This window comes from Pantherophis guttatus, chromosome 8, assembly GCF_059756535.1.
Source record: "Pantherophis guttatus breed Tessera chromosome 8, ASM5975653v1, whole genome shotgun sequence".
NCBI lineage: Eukaryota > Metazoa > Chordata > Lepidosauria > Squamata > Colubridae > Pantherophis > Pantherophis guttatus.
Genome location: NC_142070.1, coordinates 13,421,552 through 13,441,991, shown reverse-complemented (window position 1 = coordinate 13,441,991; position 20,440 = coordinate 13,421,552). Strand labels below are relative to the sequence as shown.

Genomic DNA, 20,440 nt, shown 5'->3' with positions numbered 1-20,440 from the left:
GAGCCCTTTGTTGGTTCATTTATTTGATGGATTTCTATTCCACCTTTTCCTGATTCCTAAAATGCTAATTTAACATTTGGCCAAGGATTGAGTTCTTCAGAAAGCGTTTCTGCATAATTCCATTTCCAATGAATGCAGGTACATAAAGATATGCCTTTCACAATGGATGTCATAATTAAGGTTCTGTAACAGTTACTTCTCAGGATGATAGTAATTCCAGTTAACTCAAAACAGACAAAAAATATCCAGTCAGTCTCCAGAAAGGTGCCAAGTCACACACACACAGAAAACCCCTCCAATAATATTACTTATCAGTTTTTTTTTAAAGTGACAGATCCACCTGCAAAGGTGATCAATTACTAATTTTGGAGAGAGAAATTCTGCATTCATTTTATGTTGAGAGAACCTGATTTAGACATTCATTCAAGAGAGAAGATTTTTTTTTTGCTGAATTTCTCATAGATGTCATGTTGCTTCTCTTACACTGAGTTGTAAGACAAGGAAAGTTATTTCTAGGGATGTTTAGCCTTTTATTATATGCTGATCTCTCCATCACTCTATAATTTACCCACCTTCCCATGATTCAATTAAATCTCAAGGGGAAATGTCCCTTGAGTTGTATTTCATAGCATTGTCACTGTGGTTGCTAAGGAAGAGTCCTGTCCTCTGAGAAATTATTGGAGGAGGAAAGAAAATTTCAGAAAAATTGATGGAGAGTTTTAAAAAGCATTTTCCATCCAGATCTTTTAATTACATTAAGTATTCATAGGCGGTGTCAGTGTTCCAAGTAATGCACCCATAGAAATTAGAACTCCGAGGCAGGCAGGGTTCCTCAAAGAACAGTTTTATTCGGTAGATCATATTGGCACAAGTGGTGAAAGCCGACTCTAAAAGTTCCCGCGGCTTACTTAAAAGTAAAAGTTTCCCCTTTCCCCCAAGTCACTGGTCACGCTGTCCAATCCAGGAGCTGGGTTGCTTGGTTACTTCGCCCCTCCTCTGGCCAGCCACTTGTGGGAAGTTTGCTTGGGTTCCCACAGGACAGTTTTATTGTTTTGGTTACAAACCCCATCTAACTAATTCCCTCTTCCCTCTGTTGTGTGGCAGCCCTGAAGCCTCCAAGATGGCTTCAGCCATGATCACTTCAGGATTGACAGGCAGATTATCCCTACTAGATGAGCAGTGGTGGGGGATCTGCCCTAATGACTGGCTGGGTAGGCGTGACCATGGTGGGCATGGCCAGGGGGTGTGACAGCCAGCACTGGGCCTCCTGCACCCCCCTGGGAGCAAAAATGGGCTGCAGGGGGTCGTGCCACCCCCAGTGCCCCGTTTTGGGCCTAGTAGGCCTTCCTGAAGCCTCTTGGAAACAAAAACTGGCCATGGAGGTCTGCCCTGACCCCACGTAACCTGTTTTTGGCCTAAGAGGCCTCCCTGAAGCCTCCTGGGAGCGAAAATAGGCTGTGAGTGGGGGGCATGCCACACACCCACATGCCCTGTTTTGGGTCTAGGAAGTCTCCCTGCACTTATCTGGGAGCCAAAGTGGGGCGCGTGGGGACTTCTGGAAGGGGCAGGGTGGGGAGGGGAGGGGCTAGCCAGCAATTTAACTATCGGTTTGCCCGAACCAGCCTGAACTGGGTGAATCCTTCCACTGTAGATGAGAGAATCTGTTTCTTTGACTTTGACTTTCCCAGTGGTGGAAAACCATTTCCCCTCATTCCATTTGAGAAGACCTTACAACCATAATTAATCCCAAAGTTTCTGTTGCTAAGCGAGACAGTTGTTAAGGGAGTTTTGCCCCATTTTACGACCTTTCTTGCCCCTGCATCTGCCGTGCACTGAATCACTGTAATTGTTAAGTTAGTAACACGATTGCTAAGTGAATCTGGCTTCCCCATTGACTTTGCTTGCCAGAAGGCCGCAAAAAGGTGGATCGCATGATCCTGTGAAGGTCATAAATACGAGTCAGTTACCAAGCGGCTGAATTTTGATCACATGACCGTGAGGATGCTGCAATGGTTGTAAATGTGAAAAATGTACATAAATCACTTTTTTCCAGTGTTGTTGTAGCTACAAACAGTCACTATATGAACTGTTCTAAGTCAAGGATCTATAGAACATTTTCTCCTGTTATCAAAAATAATTTGAATCAAAGATATTCTTATCCCTGCATATAAATAGAAATATAATAGGTATTACCAGAAAGAATGGATGTAGTGAAATATTTTCTGGCTGAGAAGAAAAGAATGTTTACTTATTTATTTATTTATTGGTTTGATTTCTATGCCGCCCTTCTCCGGAGACTCAGGGCGGCTTACAATGCGTTAAGCAATAGCCTTCATACTTTTGTATATACCTGCTTAGTAGGGCTTTCGGCCCTCCCTAAACGGTGTTCTTTTTTATACAAAGTCAGCTTATTGCCCCACAATCTGGGTTCTCATTTTACCTATCTCGAAAGGATGGAAGGCTGAGTCAACCTTGAGCCTAGTGAGATTCAAACTTGCAGTAATCGCAGGCATCTGGTGCTAATTAACAGTACTTTAGTCTGCTGCGCCACCAAGGCTCTTCTTTTAAGGGAATGGAGCTGCAAGAAAGTTAAAATCTGTCTGTTGCAATCAGTGCATGCCAGATCAGGGGTGGGTTCCACTTATCTTTACTACCGGTTCGCAGCGGGATCACGCGCTTCTGCACATGTGCAGATCACCCATGATGACATCTTGGCGAGTGGGCGGAGCCTCCCACCGGTTTTACTACCGGTTCTATAGAACCGGACCGAATCGGGAGCAACCCACCACTGTGCCAGATGTATTAGAATAACAGAGTTGGAAGGGACCTTGGAGGTCTTCTAGTCCAACCTCCTGCTTAGGCAGGAAACTCTATACCATTTCAGACAAATGGTTATCCAGTCTCTTCTTAAAAACTTCCAGTGTTGGAGCATTCACAACTTCTGGAGGCAAGTTGTTCCACTGATTAATTGTTCTAACTGTCAGGAAATTTCTCCTTAGTTCTAGGTTGCTCTTCTTGATTAGTTTCCACCCATTGCTTCTTGCCCTGCTTTAGGTGCTTTGGAGAATAGCTTGACTCCCTCTTCTTTGTAGCAGCAGCCCCTGAGATATTGGAACACTGCTGTCATGTCACCCCTAGTTCTTCTTTTTCATTAGACATAGCCAATTCCTGCAACTGTTCTTCATATGTTTTAGCCTCCAGTCCCCTAATCATCTTTGTTGCTATGGACGCAGAAGAAAATCCATTGAGCAATAGACATACCTTCTTCCCTCTTCCACTCTGCTTCAAATTCAGAGTATTTGAAAGGTATCATTGGAAAAGTCATCCTTGGATGTTGCAGCAATCTCCTGCAGCATTGTTTGCATAATGGGATTTGGATGCCAAGTGCCCTATAGCAGGGGTATCAAACTCAATTTCATTGAGGGCTGAATCAGGGCTGTGGTTGACCTCGGGGGGCTAGGCGGGTGTGGCTGACTGGGTGGGTGTGGCCAGCTTGACACCACTCACTGGGCGTGGCCAACTGGGAGGGCGTGATCAGCTGGGTGGGCCTGGCCAGCTTGACTCCACTCCCCAAATTGCTGGCATCTTTCCTCTTTGCATTGGGTAGACCGGGCTGAAGCCACGCTGGCCTGATGTTTCCTATTCGCATTGGGTAGACTGGGCCGAAGCGATGCAGGCTGGCCCCTTACATTTTCAAGGACAGCCCCATGGGCCAGATCCGACCACATCGCGGGCCGGATCCAGCCTGCGGGCCCTGAGTTTGACACCCCTGCCCTATAGCGAGACGACATCATTAACTTCTAAGGTTCTAGAAATCACTGCAATTTTGATTAATATTAAAAGCTTTTTAAAACAATGGAGAAAGAGAGAGACGGGAGGGTGGGGTGAAACCTAATCAAACCATCTGAGGAACAGAAAGCTTCTGTAGTGAGTCACTCAACTATGAGACAGCAAACTGAGCTACCACAATACAGTTCGTGTGCTGGATTTTTTTGGAAATAAGATTGTAACTCATGCATTAAAAATGGAATGCACGAGGCACTTTAGGCTGAGCTCATGGTGAGAGGATTTTGCGCCCTACCCGCTTCCTGATTCAGTGGCATAAGGAATAGATGGTTGAATGTCTACTAGAAAACTGCGAAATAGAATTTCAGGCTCAAGAGAGGCTGAACATTTCAAAGTCTGCATGGTAGTTTATAAGCAGTAGAGATGATGACACTGTATAACTTTGAAAATTGAAACAAAGTTTGGCTGGTTTGCATAGGTCATGTGACCTCATCACTTAGTGATGGCAATCTCGGCAGTCCTGGTTGCTGTCATAACCGAGAGACTGTGTGGTTCCTTAAGAGATCATATCATATCATATCACATCATCTTTATTGACATTTTTTTTTCTGTGGGACTCTGGCACCCATTAAAAATGAAATCAATAAAAATGTTGCCTGCTCTCAAAAGTGCACACATACATAACACACATATAGATATGCTATAAACATACATACGCATATCCCTGCACACTAACATATACTGTGTTTCCCCGAAAATAAGACTCTGTCTTATATTTTTTTGAACCCCAAAATAAGCACTTGGCCTTATTTTTGGGGAGGACTTATTATTTTGGGGCGCATGGAGCATGATGGGGCTCTTCTTGCCGCCTTATCTTATTTCCAGTTCTACGTTTAAAAATTTTCAAGGAGGGTTTATTTTCGGGGGGAGGCTTATTTTAGCGCATGTGCTCAAAAGCCCGATTGGGCTTATTATCAGGGGATGTCTTATTTTCGAGGAAACAGGATAAATACGTATAAATATTAATCACTGTCCATCTTGAAGACATAGCGGAAAGAGGAAGTTTCAGAAGGTTGACCAGATTCCTAGGCAGACAGGCTGACAGGCAAGCATTGCAGGTGGACACTGCTGAACATGGGTGGCAGCAGGGGCCACAGGCAGGCTGGCAGGGGTTGTGGCCAGATGATGGGTGCTTGGGAGTGTGAGATTCTTGAGACCTTGTACGCCCTGGCATGGCTCAGGAGGAAGGATTTATGGGACCTTCCCTGCTGACTTTCCCATTGGTGATCACAGAACTGCTGCTTGCTGCAATGCTGTGATTGTGAGCCATGTAAAATCCTGACACGGTCACATGACTGTGGGAATAGTACTTAAACTTATATACCAAATGTTGTAACACGGAGGTGTCAAACACAAGGCCCGTGGGCCGGATCTGGACTGTGATGTGGTTGGATCCAGCCCGCAGGGCCATCCTGGAAAATGCAAGGGGCTGACCCACGTCGCTTCGGCCCAACACAAAGCAGAAATTGGGCCAGAGTGGCTTCGGCCCGGTCTACCCAATGCAAAGAGGAAAGATCAGGCCAGTGTGGCTTCGGCCTGGTCTACCTAGTGCGAAGAGTAAATATCAGGCCCGCATCGCTTTCGCCCAATCTACCCAGTGTGAAGCGGAAAGATTGGGCCAGCGTGGCTTCGGCCCGGGCTACCCAATGTACCCAGGCCATGCCTACCCAGTCAGCCACACCCATCCAGTTGGCCATGCCTGCCCAACCCCCGAAGTCAACCACAGCCCTGATGCGGCCCTCAATGAAATTGAGCTTGACACCCGTGCTGTAACAGCTGCAATTTTGCAGTTCGGTTGTAAGTCCTCCTCATTAAAGCACATCGTAACTTTGGTTGCCCAACAAATGGTCCTACCTCAAGGACTACCTGTAGCAAGAGTTTGTTTCATTATATATCTTGATGGTTATTATCTACCCATCCTTATTTTATATATAAATGCAAATGGGTAGAACCTGGGATCTACTCCATGGAAATCAGTACTCTACTACTGAACTATACTGTCTGTTCAGAACCTTTTCCTGTCTGTTGATTTTTGTTGGTTTGTAGAAGAGTCTACCAGGGCTTATTTTAAGCATAATCCTTTGTTCTCTTTTATATTTAATTCAAACATGGAAATGTAATAATATTGCTGAATTATTACTGGATTAGTAGTTGGAACTGGGCGTGCTACTGTGCTTTTTTATCTTTAGTTTTTGCATAAAGGTATCAGTGATGTTTGATATACTTTAGAGCAGAAAGAATCCCAGTAATATTTCAAACAACTAAGGGACACATGTGACCGTTGCACAGAGTAAGATTTGAAGGCCTGTGGCTGAACTAGCTAGTGTGGCTGTGCAAATAATGTGGAAGAGTGATTTCTGGCAGAATTGTCACCTGTGGGTGCCAACAGAGATATGGCTCCCTCAGTACCGTTACAAATTATTCACATACTCCTACCAAGGTAGTCATCCCCTCAGCTAGTCTTTTTACGAAAGAATCATGCTAAGCAGTAGTAAACATCCAAGGGCAACTCTGGAAAATGCTTCGCATGTTTCAAAAAGCTGTATGTTATCATTTTATGCACTGCAAGGATTGTACGTTGGAAACTGATATCCAACATGAAACAATTCTATCCAAGTCCAAGCTACAAGCCACTTTTAACTTCTACTCTGGCTCTTTGTTGTTTCTTTGGAGGCCTTGAAATCCTCCCTTTGCTGGTCATTTCCATCTAAGCAATTATGCTGTCAGTCTTGCTCACTAAATTATGAACAGTCAGATTGCCAGAACCGGCTAGCTGAGCGTTCTTGTGCTCTTGGTGCTCTCAGAGCTCGGTTGTTGGTTGCATCTGAAGGCAGGACAAGAAGCAACAAATGGAAACTAATCAAGGAGAGAAGCAATCTTAGATCTAAGGAGAAATTTCCCGACAGTAAGAAAAATGAATCAGTGGAATGGCTTGCCTTCATCACTGGAGATTTTTAAGAAGAAATTGGGCAACCATTTGTCTGAAATGGCATAGGGTTTCCTGTTTCGGACTAGAAGACCTCCAAGGTCCCTTCCAACTCTGTTACGCTATTATTTATTTTTGTATTTATTTTTGTATTTATTTATTTATTTAGTCATGTTTATGTAGTGTATATTGGAGATGGTGACCCTTTGAGAGCTGTATGCAATGAAATTTCATTTTAATGTATGCCAATTAGTGTACATTCAAAGTGACAATAAAGTCAGTCAGTCAGTCAGTCAGCCAGCCAGCCAGCCAGCCAGCCAGCCAGCCAGCCTGCCTGCCTGCCTGCCTGCCTGCCTGCCTGCCTGCCTGCCTGCCTATCTATCTATCTATCTATCTATCTATCTATCTATCTATCTATCTATCTATCTATCTATCTACTGTGTTTCCCCGAAAATAACACCCTGTCTTATATTTTTTTGAACCCCAAAATAAGTGCTTGGCCTTATTTTGGGGGAGGTCTTATTATTTTGGGGTGCCTGGAGCAAGCCTGGGCTCCTCTTGCTGTCTTTCCAGCTCTACGTCTACATTTTTTCGGGGAGGGCTTATTTTTGGGGGGAGGCTTATTTTAGCGCATGCACTTAAAAGCCCGATTGGGCTTATTATCAGGGGGTGTCTTATTTTAGGGGAAACAGGGTATCTGTCTGTCTGTCTGTCTGTCTGTCTGTCTTTCTGTCTTTCTATCTATCTATCTATCTATCTATCTATCTATCTATCTATCTATCTATCTATCTATCTATCTATCTATCATCTCTCTCTCCCCCCCACCTACTTACCTACATCCACCCGTCTGTCTGTCTGTCTGTCTGTCTGTCTGTCTGTCTGTCTGTCTATCTATCTATCTATCTATCTATCTATCTATCTATCTATCTATCTATCTATCTATCTATCATTTTATTTTCTTGGAAATATTCTCATTGATACTGAAAAGATTTTTCCTATTGGAAAACAAAGGTTTGGTTTTGAAGAAACCTTAATACTGGTTTCTTAAAAGCTAACTTTGAATTTTGTTTACTATGTCATACTGTAGATATTAAATAGATTGAAACAGCCTTATAAATAAGTCCAGTTTGGATGAGAAATATTTATGCCGTTGTTCTTTGAATTTCAGATATTTATGAGCCGCCATTTCTTACATTACTGCAGTGAGCCTACTCTGGATGTGAAGATTGCCTTTTGTCAGGTGTGTGTTCCTTACAGGTAAAACAAGGTACAGTATATACTTGTACTTACATATTTTGTGATCAGTATTTCATATCAATCATGCATGTGACTAAAGGTCTATAACAACCACCTCAATCTGGTTCATCCTATCACTAGTTACGTTGGCTGGAATTCATGGTGCTAAAATGTGGAAGTGAATGGGGCATAGAATTTAGCAGAATGTTTATATCTCAGAGTAGGCCATTGCACAACGAGGATCCTAGTCACTTAGGGATAGTTTGAAATTACCACCGCAAAAAAAGGATGTAAAATCAGGCACAATCATTCAGAGACTCACTTCACAACCTATATGACTTATAGCGATAATTACATGCCCAACTATAGTCATAAATCAAAGATTATATTTAATAATATCTCATCTAAAGAGGGTAAAACCAATAAGCCTAACACAAGGGTGTCAAACTCACGTCATCACGTCGTTGTCATGTGATGTATGGCGACTTCCCCACCTTTGCTAAACTGGGGGTGGGCATGGCCAGCCTGTGACACCTCTGGCCCGCAGGCCATGAGTTTGACACCACTGCCCTAGAGGATACTATCAAAGTGTATGCATAGTCCTGGAAAGAACACAGTTAATTGTATACGTCTGGGGTGAAATCCAATTTTTTTTACTACCAGTTCTATGGGTGTGGCTTGGTGGGCGTGGCTTGGTGGGCATGACAGGGGAAGGATACTGCAAAATCTCCATTCCCACCCCACTCCTGGGGGAAGGATATTGCAAAATCTCCATTCCCACCCCATTCTGGGGCCAGCCAGAGGTGGTATTTTCCAGTTCTCTGAACTACTCAAAATTTCTGCTTCCGGTTCTCCAAACTGCTCAAAATTTCTGCTACCGGTTCTCCAGAACCTGCTGGATTTCATCCCTGGTATACATGTATAGCCGTGCCTTCATTGAACATGCAGTTTTATACCGTATTTGCTGGAGGAAATTTTTCTCTCACTGAGTTCATCTGGAAAAAAAGAGATATTTTAAAAGAAGTTCTCTGCTTCCGGTTACGGTTAATAAAATAATTGTTATTAAACTAAGATTTAAGAAATATTGAAAATTTTTAAACAGAAGATAAACCTAAACAAATATAATGAAAAGTTAGAGAAAGAAGGAAGATAAAAAAGTCAAGAAAGCAATACAGTTAAAGGAAGGAGAAAAAGATTTAACAATGCAAATTCTATCCTATTCTTTATATGACTGTTTTATATTATTGGCAGTTTTATTTCTGGCTCCTTTGTTAGTGACCTCTTCCAGGAAATGGGGTGGAGATGCTGATGGTGTGTTCTATTTTTCTGAGATCTCTTTCCTTTGTCAACTGCCCCATGCCACCACGTATTCTTCCCTAAGCACCAAAAATGCAAGAAAATTGATAATAAAAGTACAGGAAACCCCAGGCCTTGTTCTGAACCACAGCTATCTTGTGAAATACCTTGTATCTATATGATGTAAAATTCTAATATTGCTATTTCTCCCAGTCAAACAGCAAATGACCTAATTGTATCCATTCTTTGAAATGAGTTTGCAAGTGATACTAAATGCTGCAGGCAGAACGTTGAACATTTTGATTGAAATGAAAAATATGGTCCCAGTTCTGTTCAAAGTATTCCGATCTTTGGCTTGTTTAAGATTTTTTGAGCTTATAATTGACTGCTGGCAGAGTAATTCAAGAATGTTATGTTATGTTATGTTATGTTATGTTATGTTATGTTATGTTATGTTATGTTATGTTATGTTATGTTATGTTATGTTAATTTTATTTATATACCGCCCCTCTCCCGAAGGACTCGGGGCGGTATACAGCCAATTTAAAAACATAAATATACAGACATCATCATTAAAAGTAATTAAAATCAATTTAACAGTTTCGGCCAAAATTTAAAACCCCAAGTTAAAACTCCAATTTAAAAACCACTTAAATAGACAGCCCCGCCTGTCGGAACAGTAGGATCTTGAAAGAATCACTTTCTTTGACATAGGGCAAATCTTTCTGTCCCATGAAGTTTTTAGAATTGTGTCTATTTCATGTTCCCTCATGATTAGACTCAATGGTTTGTGTCTATACCTAAGTCTGTGCATACTTTGGGTAGGCAAATAGATCACTGAAGCTTGTGTAGTTATCCATATAGGAACAGCCTTCAATTACTTAACCCAGTGTTTCTCAATTTTAGCCACTTTAAAATGGGTGGACTTCAACTCCCAGAATTCCCCAGCCAGCATAGGAATTGAAATCCACCCAGCTTAAAGTGGTAAGGTTGAGAAATACTGACTTAAACCAAACATTTATTTTCATGTTATAACTGTAGAGGACAGCCACTTGATCAGAGGTGGTATTCAGCTGCTTTGGACAGGTTCAGGCGAACCGGTAGCGGAAATTGCAGGTGGGCCTGCCTGGCTCTATGCCGTCCTATTTAGGCACATTTTTGAGTCCTGTCACATGCGCGGAAGGCGCATGTGGGAGCAAAGCGCGTGCATGAAAGGCCAGCCACATGCACGGAAGGCGCACATGTGTGAAGCGCGTGACAAACCGGTGGTAACAAAATGTGAAACCGACCACTGCACTTGATCCTGGGAAAAGATACAGCTGCTTTAAAAAGCTTATGACAGTTGCTACATGAGCACTCCATGCACCCCGAATCAATATTTAGTTTTCAAACTCTATACAATAATATAAGTTGTAAATATACTTATATTAGAATTTATATAATGTGGCAGTCCCAAATAACTTAAATACAATTTAGCCTTTAAATAAGGGGAGTTTTCAAATTAGTACTCCAGATCCGAGGTGGGTTTCAGCAGATTCTGACCAGTTCTGGAGAACCGGTAGCGGAAATTTTGAGTAGTTCAGAGAACCGGTAGTAAAAATTCTGACTGCCCCCCACCCCTTCTATTCTCTGCCTCCCAAGTCCCAGCTGATCGGGAGGAAATGGGGATTTTGCAGTATCCTTCCCCTGGAGTGGGAATGGAGATTTTACAGTATCCTTCCACTGCCATGCCCACCAAGCCATGCCCACCATGCCATGCCATGCCACGCCCACCAAGCCACGCCCACAGAACTGGTAGTAAAAAATTTTGAAACCCACCACTATATCCAGATATAACTCTCTTAGTACCCTTGATCTAATTCTCACTCAAGCAGAGTTGACACAAAGAACTCTACAATGATCGCCCTAGAGTAATTTCCTGGCCAGACTCTATTTTGGAGTTACCATTGAAGCGTTTTCATTCAGGTTCTCATGCTGTTAGTTTTCCTTGAGAAAGAACATCCCATAAATTAATCTGTAGAAATTTATTTGAAATTCAATAAAATAAATTAAGAATATGACCTTGTTTAGTAAGGGAATTACTAATAGTAATGGGATTACATTTTCTTGACAGTATAGTCTCTTAAATTCAAAGGCATAAAGGCATCAGCATAAAAACTCTCGTTATTTCAGTGTTTTTCTCCCCTCTAATTAACTAGAAAAAGAGGTTAGGTCTTGTTAGTGTATTCATATCCTGTTAAGATGGAACAATTTCACATAATGTTGCACATAAAAATGCATTAAATTGGCCAGGATGCTTTTGGGTCATTTCACATTCTTTTTAATCCGTTCCATCATCACCCTCTTATTGGTTTTGAAGTGACTGAGTCCACTGCCAGAGAATTGTGCTTATAAAGTTTAAATTCACTTCCAGACTTTGTAATGTCGATTTTCAACATCTGCTATCTAAAAATAACAGCTGCCTGAAGTGTAATTGAATATAAATATCAGTGAACTTTGGAAAAAATCTTAGGCTAAGAATGTATGCTTAAAAAGCATAACCTGATAACCTAACTTGATTTTAGAAATGTCTCTTTCGAAGAGATGCTTCAAGCCAATTTTTTTTACAATACAGCATTTTGATTAAAATCTGATAGTGCCACCAAGGGCCAGATAAAATGGTTGTAACCAAATACTGTCAGTTGACAATTGCTCTGTTAGTGCACTAATAACACATTTTTCAGGTTTAGAAATATTGTTCTGTATATTTCACCATCTGGATATTCCCTCACCCTTTGCATCTACTATTTTTCCCTTAATGCTTGTTTCAAACCAGAATTTAGTCAATATTTAAATTTACTACGTGGAAGTATAATTTGGGGAAGAAACAGAAACAGTTACCCATCTGATAAAGAGAATTCACACCATCTGCTTTAGGAAACTTTTCTGTTTGCGCAGGATTTCAGTGTCCTGCCATTATCCTTGCCCAATAAGTGGGAAGATAATGTGCAATTATATGAAACCAGGTGTTTTAACTAAATAGTTAGCCAACTGTTGTATCCTGTGACATGTAGTGGTGCTTCAAGTTTTTCAGGCAAATACATATTTGTCTACTACTTTATCCTTCTAGTTGCACTGCCAAGGATTAAACCTGGAACTTGCTGTATGTTAAAGAATGCATCTACCAGAGAACATTGTTCCTTATATTTGTTCATCTTCTGAGGAAGCCAGGGCCACAACTATTCCTATCCTACATTGCTGGAAAGGAAAATAAATCAAGATTCTCAAGAGATGTAGTTCATAGGTCCCAGAGTTAGTCATATTCAGAATAACAAAAGTTGGAAGGGACCTCAGAGGTCTTCTAGTCCAACCACCTGCTTAGGCAAGAAAACCATTTCAGACACATGGTTGTCCAATCTCTTCTTAAAAACCTTCAGATTGGAGCAGCCACAACTTCTGGAGGCAAGTGGTTCCATTGATTAATTGTTCTAATTGTCAGAAAATTCCTCCTTAGTTTTAGATTGGATCTCTCCTTGATTATTTTCCACCAACTGCTTCTTGCCCTGCCTTCAGGTATTTTGGAGAATAGGTTGACCACCCTCTTCTTTGTGGATGTCCCTCAACTATTGGAACATGCTATCATGTCACCCCTAATCCTTTTCATTAAACTAGACATACCCAATTTCTGCCACTGTTCTTCATATGTTTTACCCTTCGGTCCCCTAATCATCTTTGTTGCTTTTTTCTGCACGCTTTTTAGAGTCTCAACATCTTTTTTATATCATGGTGGCCAAATCTGAATGCAGTATTCCAAGTGTAGTCTTCCCAAGGCATTATAAAGTGGTATTAACACTTCACATGACCTTGATTCTATCCCTCTGTTAATGCAGCCTAGGACTGCACTGGCTTTTGTGGTAGCTGCAGCACACTATTCATTTTACCTACTTCTTCACCACTTTGAAGGATGCTCTATAATCATAAAAAGGATGATTGAATGCCCAAAGTGACATCAATGGCCATGAAATGATCTTCTCGTGCCCATACATTCAACTTCTCCTATTCTAAACCTATTGAACTCAAATCCGCTGGATTCACTTACTGAAAGTAATTTTCCCCAGTTGTGAACTTAACTTTGCCAACATCCTCCACTCCAAATTCCTTACTGAGTTTTAATATTTGAAACAGCATTAAATACAGTTTTGTGAGTATATTTCAAGGTTTGTGCAAATATTAAAATAATTTAAACAGTAAAAATCATAAACGATAAAACATTCAAATGCCTTTATAGCAAGGGAAGGAATATGAAAACAAAAATATACAAAAGTTAAGACTCATTATCTGAAATGTCCTATTAATGTAAGAACTCAAGCGAGTCTCATTTTAAATATTTCCCAAAGTAACCGCCATGCCGACATTGTATCAATGTATCACCTGCCAATTCTTTGATATCAAAATGGAAAAGAGTTAAAAGAAATGGGCCAGCCTCTTGAACCATGCTTCATTCAATTAATAGTTAAAGTATTTCCATTTCTCTTCTCATAATCAGTTTGTTTCAGTTTGGGTTTTGCTTGAAGTTGTAACATACATTTGGTTATGATGGCAATGATCTATCTGCACAATATTTTTAATTATAAGAAGTCAAAACTGATGCAACCATTCAAGCAGAAAGCTTCAACTATAGTTTCTTAGGAATCACAGAGAGAACCAAGAATTCAAGATGTTCTTCTGCCCAAAGATTTTGGCAAGCTGTACGCTATTCAGTTCAGGAGTGTCAATGCCAATAGCAATAGCAATAGCTATAGCACTTAGATTTATATACCACTTTACAGTGCTTTCCAGCCCCCTCTAAGCAGTTTACAGAGTCAGCCTATTGCCCCCATCAATTTGGATCCTCATTTTACCCACCTCGGAAGGATGGAAGACTGAGTCAACTTTGAGCCTGGTGAGATTCGAACTGACGAATTGTAGGCAGCTGGCAGTCAGCAGAAGTAGGCTGCAGTACTGCACTCTAACCACTGCGCCACCATGGCTCAAATCAAATCGTATAAATCAGGGGTCAGCAACCTGCGACTCTGGAGCCGCATGTGGCTCTTTCACCCCTCTGCTGCGGCTCCCTGTCACTCAAAACATGCGTCACAACTGCCAATGTGCAACACCTGCCAGCATGCGATTTATTGAGCTTTCCAACCCCTGGTAGGCCAACCATGGATAAATCCAAGGAAAGAAAAGTTTCAGAAGAAAACAGAATGTTTAATTCAACTACATATTCTAGTTTTGTGGCTGCTCAAGAAATAGTCAAGCACGGGAAAGTTTTTGTGGCTCCCGGTGTTTTCTTTTCTCTGGGAAACGGGTCCAAATGGCTCTTTGAGTGTTTAAGGTTGCAGACCCCTGGTATAAATCTTTCACCTTTAACTACTGTTGACATTGTTAGATAGGCTTGGTTTTTAAATCTTTTCCAATCTTCTGATTCTTTTGGACAGAAACCAGTACCAGCTCATTGGCGATATGGGTGATGCTATATTAAAAAAACCCAAACATTTTGTTTAATTTACTCTGTCAAAGTGGCATGTGGTTCCTCTTGTTTGTGCAACTTTTCTAATGTATTTTCCAATTTCGTTTGTGAGGTGATAATATTCAGAAACCCTTCTTGTTGCTATGATTGAAGCTTCCAACCCCCCCCCCCCGCCCCCCCACAATGCATAGTAGACAGATGGCAAGCTTACTCCTAAGCACCTGCAACCAAAGCATTGAGTGTGTCTTCTGGGTATTCACCAACATGTGACTGCAGCTTCTTCTAACATGCAGTGCTTGGGGTCTTCACCAAAGACGATGTAAGAAAGCCCACAGGCAACTAAATTATGCTATTCAGTTGATTCTGAAAATGTGTACATATCAACATCTCCTTCTGGTGATGTTTATAGATCACCCCCCTATCCTACATCCCCACTCCACAAATGCACATTTCTGGCTTTTGAATGCATATTCCTGCTGGGCAGCTTGTAAAAATAAATACACTCAAAAGTGGAAGGTAATTAGGAGGAAGCCATTTTTTTGGCAATTATCCAGGAACAGATTAACATGCTGCACCTCAGATTTTCCCCCGAAGCACAGAAATCTTCATTTTCCCTGCCCTTCCCTCCCTGGTTTAATGACAGCAGTTTCCATATGCTATCTTTGGTGCTTGTTTTGCTATTTGGAGGATTTTTAAAAATTATTATTTAGTTTTACCTCAGAAAGCAAGGCCAAAATCTTGGGAATGTGTGCTGAAGCAAAAAATATCTAGTAAGGCAAATCCAGGTGTCTGGCCAAAGAATTGGTTCAGAATTATTATTAATATCATTAAAATACAAAAAAGGAAAAAAGAATGTACAAATTTGTAGAAGACAGGGGAAAAAAAAAGAAAGAAAGCTATAACCCATCCAGAAGGTACAAGACATATATTCAGACGTATACATACAAATATAGGTAGTCAAATACAGGTACTCATTTTATAACTGCCCCATTTAACAATCGTTTGCAATTATGACAGTGAGGAAAATGTAATTTTGTGACCAATGCCCCCTTTTATGATCTTTCACAGCATCTCTCCCCCAGTCGTGTGCTTGCCACTGCTATCGGTTAGTATGGATTGTCCTGTTTAAAATTGAAAGCACAGTTATCATATGATGTTTCACTTAGAAACTGCTTTCTTTAACGACTGAGTTGCCAGTCCAAATTGTAGATGTTAAATGAGCACCACCTCATGAAGTTGTACAGTAAAAGTTTTGCTGAATGGGAGATACAATTTTTTTACAATCATCCATAGCTAATGTATATTGATAAAATATTGATTCACAGATTGCTGATGGCATCAATGTGCAGACGATTGAAGCCACCGTGCGCTAAAAGAATCTAAGGAAGAGCCTGTGATATTGAATGCATAAGTTTTCCCTTCTTGTCCACAAATATAATAATAAGGGTTGGGATCTACTGGAAAAAATGTTGGACAAATTGGGCAGAGGTGGGCTGTTAGGGAATTGCATAGCAGCTGTCCAGATGAAGTCAGAGACACTAACACAAATTTGTAATCTTTATTGTCATCATCCGGAAAGAAAAAACACAAGATAGTCACGACCACAAGAACATCATGAGGTAAATTAAACAGTATACAGAACACACAGAAGAAAAAAGTCGGGAAAAAGAGAAACTCCCCTTGTATACCATAGCAACTAATCATAGTGTATTTTTCAAGAGACAACTGGACTTTCTGGTTTTTCTTTGAAGACCTTTCGCTTCTCATCCAAGAAGATTCTTCAGCTCTCAGAATCTTGTATGAGAAGTAAAACATCATCAGAGAAAAACCAGAAAGTCCAGTTGCCTCTTGAAAAAGCACCTTTGGGACAACAATGACCTGGATGACTGAGAATCTCCATAGATAATCATAGTGTAGATTGGCTCATGCATCAATCAACTACAACTTTGTGTTCTGGCCTATTGTACACTTTACTGTTCCAGCTACAAAATTCAGTATCCTAACACGGACCCTTTCTTTTATCAATTCCCTGGGAGGATAAGCAATGCTGAGCAGCTATGTCCATCCTGCATTTAAACTTCTTACAGAGGGACGTTAAAACAGGAGACTTAACGTTAAAATGGTGTATACTTCCAGCTAGTTCTGAAGCTTGGAGTGTTGAGCCAAAAATAAGATTAATAAATGGTACAGATCCAGGCAACCCCTTGGTAGTAGCCCTTGATGGGACTGGGGTAGCTGCCTAGAGATGTGCATGTGTCGATGGTGATAACCACTTTAATTCTCTTGATAGTAACATACAAATAATTATTGCCAGAAAGTATTTTTCCTGACCCCTTCCTAGGAGAATTACTTGAAATGTGCACATGGCAATGTGTTAGCAATGAAAATACACTCTTTTCCTTCCCTGATATTTAATCAGTTTTTCTTGTGCACTGGAAGCTGGTTCTTTCTTTTTACTTCTTTGTGATGAATAAGTGTATTTATCTACGGATGCTTGATCTTTCTGAGATCAAGCTGCTGTGGCTCAGCAGTTAAAGATGCTGAGCTTGTCAGCTGGCAGCCCAGGTTCAAGACCTGAGCTCCGTGCAATGGAGTAAGTCCCCATTACTTGCTCCAGCTCCTGTCCACCTAGCTGTTTGAAAGCATGGAAATGCAAGTAGATTAATAGGTACCACTTTGGTGGGAAGATAACAGTATTCTGTGTGCCTTTGGCGTGTAGCCATGCTGGCAACATGATCATGGAAATTGTCTTGGGACAATGTTGGCTTCCTTAGCCAAGAAAAGGAGATCAGCATTGTGCCCTAGAGTCGGACACAACAGACAAGGAAATCTTTACCTTTTACCAAAGCAAAGAAGAGGAGAAGAAGTGGACTATTAAAAAACAAACAAACACCAGCTGTTTAAATTTAAATTTAACTGTAGTTAAATTAAAAGTTGTTCATATTTACTATTTAATATGTTTAGTTATCATCTCTTCATGTCACATCAAAATTACAATTTTGCTATAATTTTTGAAGGATTCAAAAAGTTGTAAATTCTAGGAAACCACATTCAGCCTGGCCCCCGGTTATACACCCCTACTATATGGCACACATCCCTGAAGCTGCATCTTAATCTTTTAATATTGATGCTTACTCTAATCATCATCATCATCCTCTTTTAACGACCCCATAATCCCTTGCCGGGTAGAGTCTGGGAACCGAATGCAGCTGAGTGTTTACTGGCCGGATGCCCTTCCTGTTGCCAATGCGGAGTTTTTTCCCCAGCAGATATATTCCCAGAGAGAGAAATATCTGTCTCTACCTAGGATCAAACTCACAGCCTCCTGATTGTGAAGGCGAGAGCTCCACCTCTAGGCCACCGCACCACTCAATGCTTACTCTAATGATAATTGTAGTTTTCAAACAAATAAACAAAAGAGGAAATTATAAAACTCCCTTGGCCAAAAAAATGGAGATGAGCAACCTGTCCTAGAGTCAGACATGACTGACATGGAAACCCTTACCTTTATCGTTGCTTGATCAGGAATAGCAATTCCACTTAGACTTATATACCGCTGTAAGTGGCTTACAGAGTAAGCATATTGTCCCCAACAATCTGGATCCTCATATTACTGACCTGGGAAGGATGAGTCAATCTTGAGCCGGTGAGAATCGAACTCCTGGCAGTGGAATGCAGAGTTAGCCTGCAATACTCCATTCTAACCAATGCACCACCACGGCTCCTAGCTCCTAATGCGGGGAATCCTAGTATTAAGTTTCTCTCTTCAATTGGAGGCAAGCTGCCATGGACAATTAATGAGACTGAAGAGAAGGGTTAGGACTTCTATGTGTGGCTGCTGTGTTAGTGATAGCCTCCTGCTCTCCATCATTGTGCTTTCTTTGTGGTCATCATCCATTTCTGATTGGTTCACCACAATCTGAAGCAGACAGCCAATTTTTTACTCCACTTCTTTTTTCAACTCCAGGCAAACGGTGGCTTGAATGAAACAGCTCAACTGTTTCATTCAAGCGGATTCTGATTTGGATAAAGCTGTGCGCAGCAAATAATTTAGTAGTTCTTTCTTAGAAATAAAAAGTAAAGCATCCTCCTTTGGTTAGTTATCAAGGAAGTTAATGTATATGTCTATCTTCATGAAAAGTGATGATCAAACTAAATTTAATAGTTTAACATGCAACTACAATAACCCTTTTTTTTAGAAGGTAGCTATAACTTTCGTTTTCACTTTTTATTTTCTTGTGAAAATGACTTTCTTACTGGAAAAGGCTATAAGGATAGCAGGTCTTATACACGTAAAGTAGGATGTATTCAGTGGTGGGTTTAATTTTTTTTTTACTATTGGTTCTGTGGGTGTGGCTTGGTGGGTGTGGCATGGCTTGGTGGGCGTGGCTTGGGCATGGCAGGGGAAGGATACTGTAAAATCTCCATTCTCACCCCACTTCGGGGGAAGGATACTGCAAAATCCCCATTTCCTCCTGATCAGCTGGGACTCGGGAGGCAGAGAATAGATGGGGGTGGGGCCAGTCAGAATTTTTACTACCGGTTCTCTGAACTACTCAAAATTTCCACTACCGGTTCTCCAGAACTGGTCAGAACCTGCTGAAACCCACCTCTGGATGTTTTGTTACTTTACAGTAATTGAACCTTTTATTAGTTATGTCTTCAACTGAAGGTTAAGAATGTTGAGTGCTTTCCTAATCTTGGTCTATTGCAAAGATGATCATTGATGGATTCATTCATTCATTCGTTTCCCACCTTTATTATTTTTATAAATAATTCAAGGGGCAAACATATCCAATACACTTTCATCCTCCTGTTTTCCCCACAACCATAACCCTGTGAGGTAGGTTGGGCTGAGAGAGACTGTCCCAACGTTATCCAGCTGGCTTTCGTGGCTAAGGCAGGACTTGAACTCATGGTCTGTGGCTTTCTAGCCTGGTGCCTTAACCACTAGATCAAACTGGTTCTAAGATATACTATATATATCCTCCCAGTCGTTTCCTTGCCCCTGCTCCAAACTCTGCAAATTTCCAAATACAATTCAGAATGTGTGTGCTCATTTTTAAAGATAAGCATGACTTACAGTAAGAAATCTGGAGAGATTCTTTACTATCTGTTTGAATTAGTCTGCTTGGGCAGAAATGTCTTTGCTTTCTGTTTCCCGGGTTAAATGGGTGCTGCCCCAGGGAAAAACTTGGCCTATTCTATTCTGACATTATTTCTTCATTATTTAAATGTTATTTAAATGATATTGAATGTTTTCTTCCCTAATCTGTTGTCATTTTGTTAGCTTTTATTTCCAGTCTTCCTGTTCTGCACAGATTATTTGTGATACTACTTTTTTTATTCTTGTCAGGCAGTATATAATTACTGTACTTTTCGGAGTATAACACATACTTCCCCCCCCTCCCAGAAAAAGAGGGTGGAAATGTTGGTGTGTCTTATAAACTGAATGCAGCCATTTTTGGCCTCTCAAAACCCCGCCCCGCGCATCCCGTTTTTGCCAAAAACAGGCCCGTTTTTCACAAAAATGGGATGCACAGAGGGTTTGGGAAGCCTGCAGAGTGCTCCTGGGGGCCGGGGAGGGCAAAAACTATTTTTTTTCTTGTTTTCCTCTTCGAAATCGTGGTGTGTCTTAAACTCCG

At 41.0% G+C, this 20,440-nt stretch overlaps 1 protein-coding gene across 13 annotated transcripts in view; it reads left to right on the top strand.

The window, feature by feature from the left end:
* MAPK10 (mitogen-activated protein kinase 10) overlaps positions 1-20,440 on the top strand; it is a 236,462-nt gene that overhangs the window by 104,892 nt on the left and 111,130 nt on the right. For 7 of the 13 annotated variants that reach the window (XM_034440428.3, XM_087875100.1, XM_087875102.1 and 4 more), the window contains one exon: positions 7,941-8,039. Coding sequence is in view for 6 of the 13 variants with exons in the window: in XM_034440427.3 (XP_034296318.1) it covers positions 7,947-8,012 (66 nt within the window). In the remaining 7 variants the exon portion in view is untranslated. The remainder of the gene's footprint in view (positions 1-7,940; positions 8,040-20,440) is intronic. The other 6 variants (XM_034440427.3, XM_034440424.3, XM_087875097.1 and 3 more) reach the window with 1 other exon arrangement.